Source organism: Pagrus major, chromosome 22 (assembly GCF_040436345.1).
Source record: "Pagrus major chromosome 22, Pma_NU_1.0".
Classification (NCBI taxonomy): domain Eukaryota; kingdom Metazoa; phylum Chordata; class Actinopteri; order Spariformes; family Sparidae; genus Pagrus; species Pagrus major.
The window spans coordinates 18,112,583-18,124,331 of NC_133236.1; the positions used below are offsets into that span (position 1 = coordinate 18,112,583).

Sequence of the window (11,749 nt, forward strand, 5' to 3'; positions counted from 1 at the left end):
TGGAAAAGTTCGGGAGAAAATACTTATAGTATAGTTTGTGGGGATATAAATCAAACAGGTTATTTTGAGAGGTTGGAAATCTACCTCCCCTCCTTGATTAAAAAGTTGCTCAGTGATATGATTTCCCGTCTTCTTCTGGAGGAGACTTCTCATCGATCCCGTAATTTAGATTTGGGGTTCCTTTAATTATGACATCAGAACATGAACTGCAACTAAGTAGTGTGTTTTCATTTGTGTGCCACTCTCAAGTGGGTTTAAAGGGTAACTCCACTATTTTTACACATTAAAGTGTGGCTAAAGGTCTTGGGGAATACTGGTGCACATGTGATGGCAAGTTTCAAAAAGTAAGAAGAACATGTGGAATGAAAAAGGTGATATCTCTGGTTCTGCTGTAATGATTTCGGTCATTTGATTTTAAACTGTCCATAACGAGTTTTATAGGATTAAGGAGCTGCTTTTCAAAACCTAGAGCCTACATTACCCACAATGCAACTTAGCCACTGAGTGACATGACTGGAAGCAATTTATCAGATTACATGCAGCTTCCTCTGGAGCCACAGAAGGCTTTAAACTACTTTGTTCACATTTGCAGTAGCACTTACCAAGACCCGTAAACATATTTTAATGTGTAAAATTGATGGAGTTACCCTTTAATAAACAGTTTATTTGAACTACCATCATACTCACTGCATATCCTTAAACTATGACAATTTGACACAAGCTGTATGGACATGTCGGTCATGTTAGCAGTTGACAATGGAGATGCTGCATATTTAGGCATACAAGGACAATTGGTTGTATTTTATTGTATTTATGTACTTGCTCTAATGAATTTGACATCCATTTGTAATAGCTTTAGGCCACTATGGGCCAAGATGTGGTGACTATCCTGGGGGCATTGCAATGAACTGCTGCAAATAATACCTTTTAAATTAATAATGAGTACGGATTAATATTTAATATTTTGATAACAACCACATGAATGAATTAAAGCATCAAAGGGCATTAAATATGGGAGAATTGCATTGACAAATGTAATGCATAAATAAAGTAACTCAGGTAGGTTTTATTTGTGTAGTGAATTACAGAAAAAGAGCACCTGCAGTTATTTCTCCACAGACTCAACAATAAAACGAACACACTTGAGTCCAATAAAAGATTCCACTGTTATTCACTTTATTGGTCTTCTCCTTCCTGCATCAGAGCGCCACTGGGAAAATAGATGAGTTCTTCCTCTTTGGTTCCTTCCTGGAGGCCACTATGATCGACAGGAAGATCGGGGACAAAACGATAAGTTTTGAAATCACAATAGGTAAATAAACCATTTCTTCATCTTGTTAACATTGACCTGCACTCCACAAAATGTACAAAACAACGTAGAAATGTGACAGTGTACAAAAAAAGATCAATATCTATGTTCCATCCTCCAACAGGTAATTATGGCAACCAGATAGATGGTGTAAGCAAGCCTTCATCAGCGAAGAAGAAAAAGAAAGATGGGGAGAATGAAGAAGAGGAGAGCGAGCTCATCCAGAACTCCAGCGAGGACGAGGCGGACGAGGAAAGCGACCTGGTGTCTGTCTCCTGCACTCCTCCAATGAAGCCCGTCATCACAGACAGGTCAGGGGTCACAGGAGCAAGGTCAAGGGTTGTGAGAAAGCAATTTCTGATATATTGCTCATCTAGTTTCAGCCCTTTTGAACTGGCTGTTCAGTGCCTGACAATTATCACAGATAGTACAGTAGATGTCAGCCAGGAGCAGACTGTTGTAGCTGTACTAAGAGCGTGGTTGCAAAATGCTCTATGCATGTATGTTATAAACTAAACTGTAGTTTATTATGTAATGATTAAGGTTTGTAAGACTATGGACCAAGTCATTTTCTTTATACTTCACAGGAATTACTTCCACCTTCCCTACTTTGAAAAGAAGCCATGTGTGTACATCAAAAGCTGGTGGCAGGACCAGAGAAGACGACTTTACAACTCCAACATGATGGACAAGATCGCAGACAAACTGGTCAGTATGCACCTTTCTTCCCAATGAGCAAAAGTGGGCTCACGTGGCTTGACTCTGATTTTTTTGTAAGCGTCTACAGCCATGCAAGCAGCTCACACACGCCCACAATGACAATGCTAATGTGTATGTTCAGGAAGTGTAGTTTTCAACATCTTTGTTTAGCATGTTAGTGTGCTGTCATTAGACCATTAGCTTTAAACACAATCTACAGCTGGGGTTGATGCCAGTTTTGTAGGTATCGAAACGATTGACTTGATAACGACACTAAAAGGAGAGTTGGAGGATCAGCAAAGTTCATCCTCTGGGGAACGTGAATGTCTGTACTAAATCTGACAAAATCCGTCTGATAACTATAGAGACATTTCACTCATAAGCATAAAGGTCAACCTCATGGTGGTGCTAGAGGAAATGTAAGTGGATCACCAAAGTCATTAAAATTAATCCTCTTGGGAACACGAATGTCTGTACAAAATGTCATGGCAATCCATCCAATAGTTGTTGCGATATTGCATGCTAGTAGAATGGCTAAAAATATGGGAATTAAAGGAAAATAATCACTCATAATAAACAAACCACACGGTAAAAAAAAAATACATCACATATAAGAGATAGAAATGATAAAAGATACATTTTCAAATATTGAACATAGTAGATAGTACTCTAGTACCCCCTCTTGTTTTTAATGTAACTGTTAATAAAATAGTGTCAGTCGTTTTCTGGTGTGAGCTGGAATATTGATTTTGATCTACTGTGATTTGACCTGTACTGGCTTCACCCAGAAGAGAAGCACTGCTGTGCATGGGGTATCTCCCATTTTTTGGATAGTACTCTTAGTATATGGATAAGGGGCATTTGGCATTTGCAAAACTTGTTTTAGACATAAACATACCAGCACTAACCTTGTATTTTCTGTGTCCCGAAAGGAAGAGGGTTTGAACGATGTTCAGGAGATCATTAAGACAGAGAAGGCCTTTCCAGAGCGCAGACTCAGGGGAGTGCTGGAGGAGCTGAGCGTCGGCTGCAGGCAAGCTGCATAAAAATAATCATTTGTCATGCTGTCGTATTAAAACAGACATTGTGGCTAGTAAAGTTATGCAGAGTTTCTCCAGATGCTGAAAGCTGAAAAACCGCTTTGAGATCTAATGATTATAACGCTTATAATGTTCTCAAACATGAACAATAAAGACTACAGCTTCCATCTTCATCAACTCTCAACCATCTCTAAGATTTACTCATAATACCAGCAATGTCTTTATTGATCTTTATTTCTTTTTATGTTCTTTTAGTCATTTTGTAGAAACGATTGTTCATTGCTAGTGTGCATAAGATCACAGAAGAATAATCTAAAATATTTCATTTGATTTATTTCCAGCCGGTTTGTGACTCTGGCAAACAAGGACGTGAACCAGGCAGGCCGAACCAAACTGGATCGGGAGCGGCTCAAGTCCTGCATGAGAGAGATGGTATGGAGATGATTTATGTTTCTCACATATAGAAGGAAGGAGGCAGCGTGAGTGATAGAGGGAAAGATGAAGCTGTGATTAATGGCATCAATTTGGTGCCTTAGAGAGTCAATAGTGTGGAGTTCCTGAAAAGGCTACTTGAGGAAATTAATTTCAAATCATTTTCACTCCCTTGAATAACTCCTTGCAATACATTTGCATACATACATTTGAAATATCTCATTCTTAGAAATGTTTCATATTCCCTCTGATGCATGTTTGTATTTAATTTGCATTGGACTTCATTTCAAGAGGAAATGCAAAAAGAATTCAAAATGTTTTGTCGTGGGAGCGGTGAATAAAGGCTATAATGCGGTCCGGTGTTTGATCAGGCATATGGATGAGCTGCGCTTAATCCATACTCAGAAAATAAATGCCTATATTGCAGACTTGCCTGTAGCTGCACTTTATCACTGTGTGTGAGGGCAATGGGAAACAAAGATATTGCAGGAGAATGTAAATTTAAAAGAAAAAGTTGATTTATGGTGTGAAATGTCATTATTGTTAAGGGACAATTAGAAACATGCAAGTATTGACACTGTCGGTAATCACAGTCCCTTGGAACTAAAACATTTTTCATATTCAGAGAGAAAATCCACAAGCAGATGGTGAAATTGAATACAAATAGACTCCCAGCTATGATGTGATGTTCTCTCTGTTTGTGTGCTTCACCATCATCTATCATCCCTCGTCATGCAGGACAGCATGGGCCAGCAGGCCAAGCAGATCCGGACTCAAGTGAAGAAAAACACAGTCAAAGACAAACTGAAGCTGGTGCAGAACTTCCTGCAGAAGCTCCGGTTCCTCGCTGACGAGGTAAAGACACAGAACTGTTTGAGGGGAAATTTTGAGAAAGCAGACTTTAGATATTTAAGATTCCATATGTATTTAGAAAAAAAAAAAAGATGAATAGGGTAAAAATTTTAACTAATATCACTATGAAAACACCTAGAAAGAAGAAGAAGAAATGACATATTCACCTATAGCGTCTCTATACACATTTCACAATATGTAAACTGGGTAAAGAATCTGGAAGAAGGAGAGTGCTGATCACCTATTAATCAACCCTATGTATTCATTTTGTCCAGCCTCAGCACAGCATCCCAGATGTTTTCGTGTGGATGATGAGCAACAACAAGCGCATCGCTTATGCAAGGATTCCCTCCAAAGACATTCTGTACTCCATCGTGGACGAGGAAACGGGAAAAGACTGCGGCAAAGTCAAAGCTGTCTTTCTCAAGGTGCTGCTCCTCTCTCAAACTTTGATGTTTTCAACCAATTATTCTCATCAACAGATAAAACCATTTTAAGTTCCACTTTGCTGCGTATTTTATTGTGAATAGTCACAATACAAGATGTACAGTATTGACAGGTATTATGGTGAATAGGCTTGTAAATCTGTGACGGCTGCCTGGAGAGAAAATCAATGAGGTGACTCCTTAATATTTATGGACTGGACCGTGTTGCAACATTGTCGGCATAATGCTTAATGATCCCCTCTGTATTAATACAAATTTGTATTGGATGGGATACATACTTTCCCAAGTTTTTCTCAATAATCTCTTCTCTTTTTTTAATCAAACTTGTCATGAATATTCACCACAGCTGCCTGGTAAGAAGGGGTTTGGTCCTGCAGGCTGGACAGTCCAGGCTAAGCTGGAGCTGTATCTGTGGCTCGGCCTCAACAAGCAAAGGAAGGACTTCCTCAACGGTCTGCCTAATGGTTTTGAAGAGATCAAAGCTGCTAAAACAGGTCCCGGTCTTCAATCTGTTCCCCCCGTTAGCCTCGTCTATAACAGTAAGTACACACCCAAAATGACAAAATGCAACACATATATCAGCTCTGTAAGTGGGAAACATAACGGTCGCTGAAACAATAAAGGATAAGTTCACCCAGAAATGAAAAATTATTCAAGGTTCCTGTGCCGTTGTAGCTACATTACAGCTCTTGGATATAGAAGTTTGCTTTCAATATTTCTTTGAAGTTGTTTTACTTTTCATTCGCTGGAATGATTTTGCATTATTTTCTCTCTCTTTACCATCAAACTGTGCTTTGATTTTGCATTAAGTTTCCACTCTCTGATCAGTTAGAGGCAGTAAACACAAAAATAAACTCACTCAGACGTTAGAAGGATGTTTGACTTCTATTGATCCCTTTTACTTTGTGGCTCTTTTCTCTAACTTCAGTGTAAGATTGCCAATGAAGGGGATTGATTGTCAGTTAATGTGATGTGTGTGTGTGTCCAACAGTGAAGCAGGTGTTCCAGCTGAGAGCTCACATGTACCAGGCCCGCAGTCTGTTTGCTGCTGACAGCAGCGGCCTTTCAGATCCCTTTGCTCGGGTCTTCTTCTCCACACACAGCCAGGTCACTGAGGTAGGACCACGAATGTGTGTATATCTATAAACATGCGAGTGTGTCGATTATATGTGAACTGATTTGATGTGTGTGCTGCAGGTCCTGAGCGAGACTCTTTGCCCCACGTGGGACCAGCTGCTGGTGTTTGACGACGTGGAGCTGTTTGGGGAGGCGAGCGAGCTGAGAGACGACCCGCCAATCATTGTAGTTGAAATCTATGACCAGGACACTGTGGTAGGATCTTCCTCTGTGTGAATGAGTGGATGCTGACTGATGGATTCATCAATGCTCGTTAAACAGGATGAAGTTTGCGCTAATAAAACTGCTTTGCTTCTCCCTTCCTCATGTTCTGCCTGTCTGTCCGCCCTCGTCTCACTCCTCCCTGTCCTCCTTGTGAACTCTGGCCTTGCTCATGCTGCGCTGGCTAAATAGAGTGTGAAAGCATTAGTGCTGTGTTGAATTAGAAGTTTTAATAGCTGCTGATGGCTGTTAGCTGATGTGGCATGAATTGTTTGGTTCATCTAGCTACTGATGAGCTCTGGAAACTTTTGGAAAGTCTTGCATGTACCTTGCATTTTAACTCTCTCAGCTGCAGGAGCATTAATGATGTTATAAGTAGCAGTGGTGTAGTAAGAAAGTCTACCTCCAAATACTCATGAAACAAAGTGCTTATGTAGACATTAATTTAATGACTACACTTTACATTCTGTTACACTGTAATCTTTAGTCGCGGTGTTTGTTTGTGTTACATAAAATAATAATATTTCCCCTCTCAAATTCCACGTTTGTAACATTCAACCATTTTAACCAATACTGACACCAAGTGGCCGCCATGGGAACTGCACCTCCCACACTCGTGTCTAACTCCCATCCCTTGTCCCCCTGACTGTCTCCACTGCCTGCTGTCACAATGTGGTGTTCAGGGCAAGGCAGAGTTCATAGGTCGGACGTTCGCGAAGCCCACAATCAAGATGTGTGACGAGCACTACGGCCCCCCGAGGTTCCCACCACAGCTGGAGTACTACCAGGTTTACAGAGGGAACTGCACCGCCGGGGAACTGCTGGCTGCCTTTGAGCTGCTGCAGGTAACATATGCAAGAACACACACAAATTAACTTTTTCATATGCATGCAGCCATGCACATGCAACTCTCTCCTTGAGAGATTGTATGTCGCTGCTGTACAGTTACAGCAAAGGTTGTTATACTAAAGAGAACAAGGGGACAAAAAAAGGAAGATTCATTAAAGGCCTCCTGTGGTACCTTTAATGATGTGGAGCATGGACATTAATATGCCATTAAATTTAGTGTACCCAAACTTTTTCCCTTAGCAGGCCAAAACTAAAAACTCAATGGTGTGGCACTTCCTGTGCAAAGTGTCACTCTGCCAACCATGCTCAATATATGGAAGTAAGTAATAATTAAAGATCATCCAGAGGATTTTTACTTCTCAAATCTAAATCTAAATTTGATATATACACTACCGCATATATATATATGTATATATATATATATATATATATATATATATATATATATATATATATCCAATAATATATATTGGATCCAATATATCCAATAATTCAATTATTGGGTTATATATTTATTTATTTTTGATTTTGGCAGTTTCAGTCCTCCATATATAAAAACATTTCTCACTGTAAAACTCATCTCTTGCTCTTTGCCTGTTTGCACAATCACATGTCCATCCCCACATCTGCCTCATCACAACTTTATAATCATGATACATTTCTTCTGGCTCTTTCCTCCATTGTGGCCCATATTTCCTCTCCACCGTGTCTTTTCCATCCACTTACATGTTCACCTTTTCTCCTTTCTCCTGTGAAATATCCATTTGGTCTGTCTCTTTCTCCTTCTGTGCCTCCTCCTGCTGCCTACAGATTCCTTTCGATGAGGAGGCGATTAGGCGAGCTCTGATCGCTGTCCATAACTTTGCTGTCCCTCAAATTAAGGTGCTCGTTTTCTTTCATTCTCTCTTTTCATCCCACTTTGTTGTCAGTGTTTGTACTGCAGTAACTGTTTTATCTCTACCAACATAGCATTAATCTCTGCCTTCTCTGTTCTCCTTCAAAGTTGTCACACTAAGCAAAGAAAGAATTGATAGAAATATTACAACTGTAGGAAAGAAATCTGGTATGGTGCTCAGACTGTATCACAACTGAGAAACCACAGAAGTGTTGCAATATGATATTCATGCTAGCCTCCTCTCTCTCCTCCTTAATCAGATCGGTCAAGGAGGGAGGGCCGACCTCCCTCCCCTTGAGGGTCCGACAGACTCAGAACGTGGACCCATTCTACCTGTGCCGCTGGGCATCCGACCCGTTCTGAGTCGCTACCGCATAGAGGTGAGAGTTTAACCGACAGCTTTGTTTTTTTAGCTCTAGAGATCCCCTTCCCCTACTGCTGTTTTTTCTCTGGTTCAGGTTTTGTTCTGGGGCTTACGGGATCTGAAGAGGATTAACCTGGCTCAGGTGGATCGGCCCCGTGTGGACATAGAGTGTGCCGGTAGAGGTGTGCAGTCGGTCCTCATCCAGAACTACAAGAAAAACCCCAACTTCAGCATCCTGGTTAAATGGTTTGAGGTGGTAAGTGCAGCTCGCTGTGTGATATTTAGACCTTTAAAAAGGTGAATCTTAGATGTTACATCCAGCTTCTTGCAATAAACAAAACACACTTGTCTCCCTTTATAACCTATACCGAGAAGTATACGTAGGCACAACCGTATAAAAGTCTCCATTTACCAGCTCCATGTCTGTATTTTGTCCTCAGGACCTTCCAGAGAACGAGCTTCTACATCCTCCGCTCAACATCCGGGTGGTGGACTGCCGGGCGTTTGGCCGCTACATCCTGGTGGGGTCCCACGCCGTCACCAGCCTGAGACGTTTCATCTACAGCACCCCGGACAAGAGCTCCAACAACTGGGCCACAGCAGGTGAAGGACTATATTTATATTTTTGTGATATATTATTGTTAGCAAGGAGCTCCTTTGTGTGTTTGGAGTAGTAGCTTTGTGTTTCTGTTGCCAGCTGTAAAATGATAAGCTGCATGATACGTCCTGTACGCTTTTATAGAGACGTCAAGCCAAAACACGTCAGCAGTTTTGCCAGTCCATTGGTTGGAAATAAAATTCAAAAAAATCATCAAGACAGGAGGAGAACAAATACATGTTCAGTAGTTAATGAGCAGCCTATTGACTGTAATAACTTGTAAGGTTGATTTCAAAGTCCTAGTAGTGCCATTTTATTTTATCTTACTGTATTTAACAAGTTGTGGAGTACATGGCCATTAGAGGAAAGTGTAATATCCCTACAGTGACAGTGTTTACCAATTGCCTTTAAAGGTATACTATGCAGGATTTTCCAAAAAACAATGTAAAGAATTAAAAGTAGTCACTCTCAATCATCACTTATGATGGACCCACTTTATGAAATCGTAACGATCGGGTTACATCGCTTTCTCGTCTCTCTCCTCTGTGTCATGAACTGTAGGTCTGTGTGTGTGTTCGACCTGGGGTGGGGCTGAGTTTCACACACACAGAGCAGAGAGTCGGAAGGGATAAGGCTGCGTTGCGTGCATCGTGGCACCTTATTGCAGGGTTGTGCGGAGGTGTGGGCGTGTTTATTTGTGTTTTCAGCATATAACCACCATTAACTATTATTCCTCTGCACCGGCAACAGCTGTGGCCAACTTTAAAATTGTTCATTGTTCGACAGCAACGAGCAAATCCTGCGTAGTATACTGGAAAAGCTTACAATTGATTGCCACTTCACACTGTGACTTCTAATCTTTAAATGTTTCAAATAGAACAGCAACAAATAGCACATTTATTTGAAACATGTAGATTCTTTTCTTCACTTCTTTGTCAGTTCTGGGTTTCCTTTATTTCTTGAAAAAGTCCTCACCAAACATGGGTGAAACAATGTTTGCAAATAATCTTTAGACTTTGTTTTAACCTTTTCTATGCTAATGTTTAAGTACTAAAAGGACACTATACATCACAGAAGGTTAAAACAAACCAAGAATCACATTTATATACTTCTGTTCCAGCTCTGTTGTCGCTAAAGAATGAATATTCATTCTTTATTAACTTTGCTGATTTCTCTGCTCGCTTTCTGCCCTGACCTCTTTTCGTTCCTGTTTCTTCTCTCCATCTGTCGTCTTTTTTCCTCTCTTGCGTGTCCTTGGTTGTCCTGTCCTCTCCTGCCACCTGCTCTCTTCGCCCCCTCGGCCTGGCTACAGCTAAGCTAATGAATGGCTACATGGTCCTTGCCAATGGCGGCTCCCAGCCTCGCTCCTCACCTAGCCTTTCCTCCCGCACCTTCTCTCGCCCCGCAGGTGACATCATCGTCAACATGGACTCAGATCCTTCGGTCCGAAAGATGGACACAGTCGTCAAGTTAGATGCTGTAAGCTTCTCTTTGACTTCACTGTGGAGCTCATTTCTAATGTAAAGTGTGTGTGTTTATATATGTAAATAGTAGTAGGAATAGTAGCACTGCTTTATGTCCAATCCTTTTAACCTGCCTCTGTACATGTGACGGTCCTACCTGCATCATCCGTTGTGTGTATTAACCCTTGTGTTGTTTTATGTGATGCCCCCCTATCATAGACGTCTGACGCTGTTGTAAAAGTTGATATGGTAAGTAATGGTTCCCACAGAAGTTAACTGGTGCGTCGTTATGAATTAAAAGACGAGCTCCTGAAAGTCACTTAAGTGTCTTTCAACAGACTGAGGAGGAGAGCGACAAAGAGAAAAAGAAGAAGAAGAAGAAGAAGAAGGGAGGAGTGGACGAAGATGATGAGCCGGATGAGAGAGTGCTGGACTGGTGGTCCAAATATTTTGCTTCCATAGAAACACTGAAGGAGGTTTGTCTATTCTGTTCTATTTGCATCTACACTTTTTATTTAGTCTCACAGGATTGCCCCCACACTTGACATCCACTAACAGTTTCTTGCTGGTTTTCCAGACCCTCAGAGCCCAGGAGGCAGCTCAGGCTGAGGCGGAGGAGAGAGAGGACCTGGAGATAGCTGCAGAGGCAGCAGGTACTGAATTTGGCCGGGCTGCCTGCCAGTGTGCCAAATGTCTGCTGCTTTGATTCTCTTTTAAAGGGATATGTCAAATTTTAAGTTGTGATTCTCTAAGTATAGACACATTCCTGATTATTTTTACTTAATTTTACAGGATTGTTTAAAAAAATATTCTCAGTTCTCTTATGTCAGTTTCTCTGTCTGAGGTGACAGATGGAAATGACTCTGAAATCACTCCCCGTTTACTCTATAGTGCTCTATATTTACCCTCCTCCATTTTATCTGTGTGGTATTTATGGTCAATATAGTGCTTGAGAATTCTATTACTAATTCTCAAAGTACATAGCAGTATATAGAAATATCAACATATTTTACCATATTACAGGAAATCTTACAATATGAAGGAAAGATGACATATGGTGGAAAGCTATGGCCTGTTCTTCACAAATAGACAACAAAAGGTTTTTCTGAAGTTAAAGTTTTAAGATTCAAGGCATTCTGGCAAAAAAAAAAGTTTAAAAACCTTTATTCAGACCGCTGTTTCATGGTTAATATTCTTAAAAACATAGACAATGCAAGTTAAAAGCAAGCTGTGCAACATCATGTGTGTAGCAGCACAAACATTTTTGGATCTGTTTTAATCACCATCAGCAATTTATTTCAGCAATTTATTTTTCTAATAGTGAGATGTTCCGCCGTTTCCCTTTGTGCACTGCATTGCACGAAAGCATCCATCAGAGGCACACTCAAAGTTTATTTTGTTTGTTTGTTTCCATGCATGCTGTCTGCTATGAGGATACTTTATTTTAGCACTTTTCTAGTGTGA

The 11,749-nt window shown here is 40.7% G+C and overlaps 1 protein-coding gene across 5 annotated transcripts in view; it reads left to right on the top strand.

Moving 5' to 3' along the window:
• Positions 1 to 11,749, top strand: part of otofa (otoferlin a) — an 80,463-nt gene that overhangs the window by 56,256 nt on the left and 12,458 nt on the right. For 3 of the 5 annotated variants that reach the window (XM_073493471.1, XM_073493475.1, XM_073493476.1), the window contains exons 16-33: positions 1,204 to 1,312; positions 1,434 to 1,620; positions 1,897 to 2,017; positions 2,941 to 3,041; positions 3,390 to 3,480; positions 4,219 to 4,335; positions 4,608 to 4,760; positions 5,125 to 5,317; positions 5,770 to 5,894; positions 5,976 to 6,110; positions 6,800 to 6,961; positions 8,121 to 8,240; positions 8,319 to 8,480; positions 8,665 to 8,827; positions 10,135 to 10,301; positions 10,505 to 10,534; positions 10,624 to 10,761; positions 10,863 to 10,938. In XM_073493471.1, the coding sequence (XP_073349572.1) occupies positions 1,204 to 1,312; positions 1,434 to 1,620; positions 1,897 to 2,017; positions 2,941 to 3,041; positions 3,390 to 3,480; positions 4,219 to 4,335; positions 4,608 to 4,760; positions 5,125 to 5,317; positions 5,770 to 5,894; positions 5,976 to 6,110; positions 6,800 to 6,961; positions 8,121 to 8,240; positions 8,319 to 8,480; positions 8,665 to 8,827; positions 10,135 to 10,301; positions 10,505 to 10,534; positions 10,624 to 10,761; positions 10,863 to 10,938 (2,350 nt within the window). The remainder of the gene's footprint in view (positions 1 to 1,203; positions 1,313 to 1,433; positions 1,621 to 1,896; positions 2,018 to 2,940; positions 3,042 to 3,389; positions 3,481 to 4,218; positions 4,336 to 4,607; positions 4,761 to 5,124; positions 5,318 to 5,769; positions 5,895 to 5,975; positions 6,111 to 6,799; positions 6,962 to 8,120; positions 8,241 to 8,318; positions 8,481 to 8,664; positions 8,828 to 10,134; positions 10,302 to 10,504; positions 10,535 to 10,623; positions 10,762 to 10,862; positions 10,939 to 11,749) is intronic. The other 2 variants (XM_073493474.1, XM_073493472.1) reach the window with 2 other exon arrangements.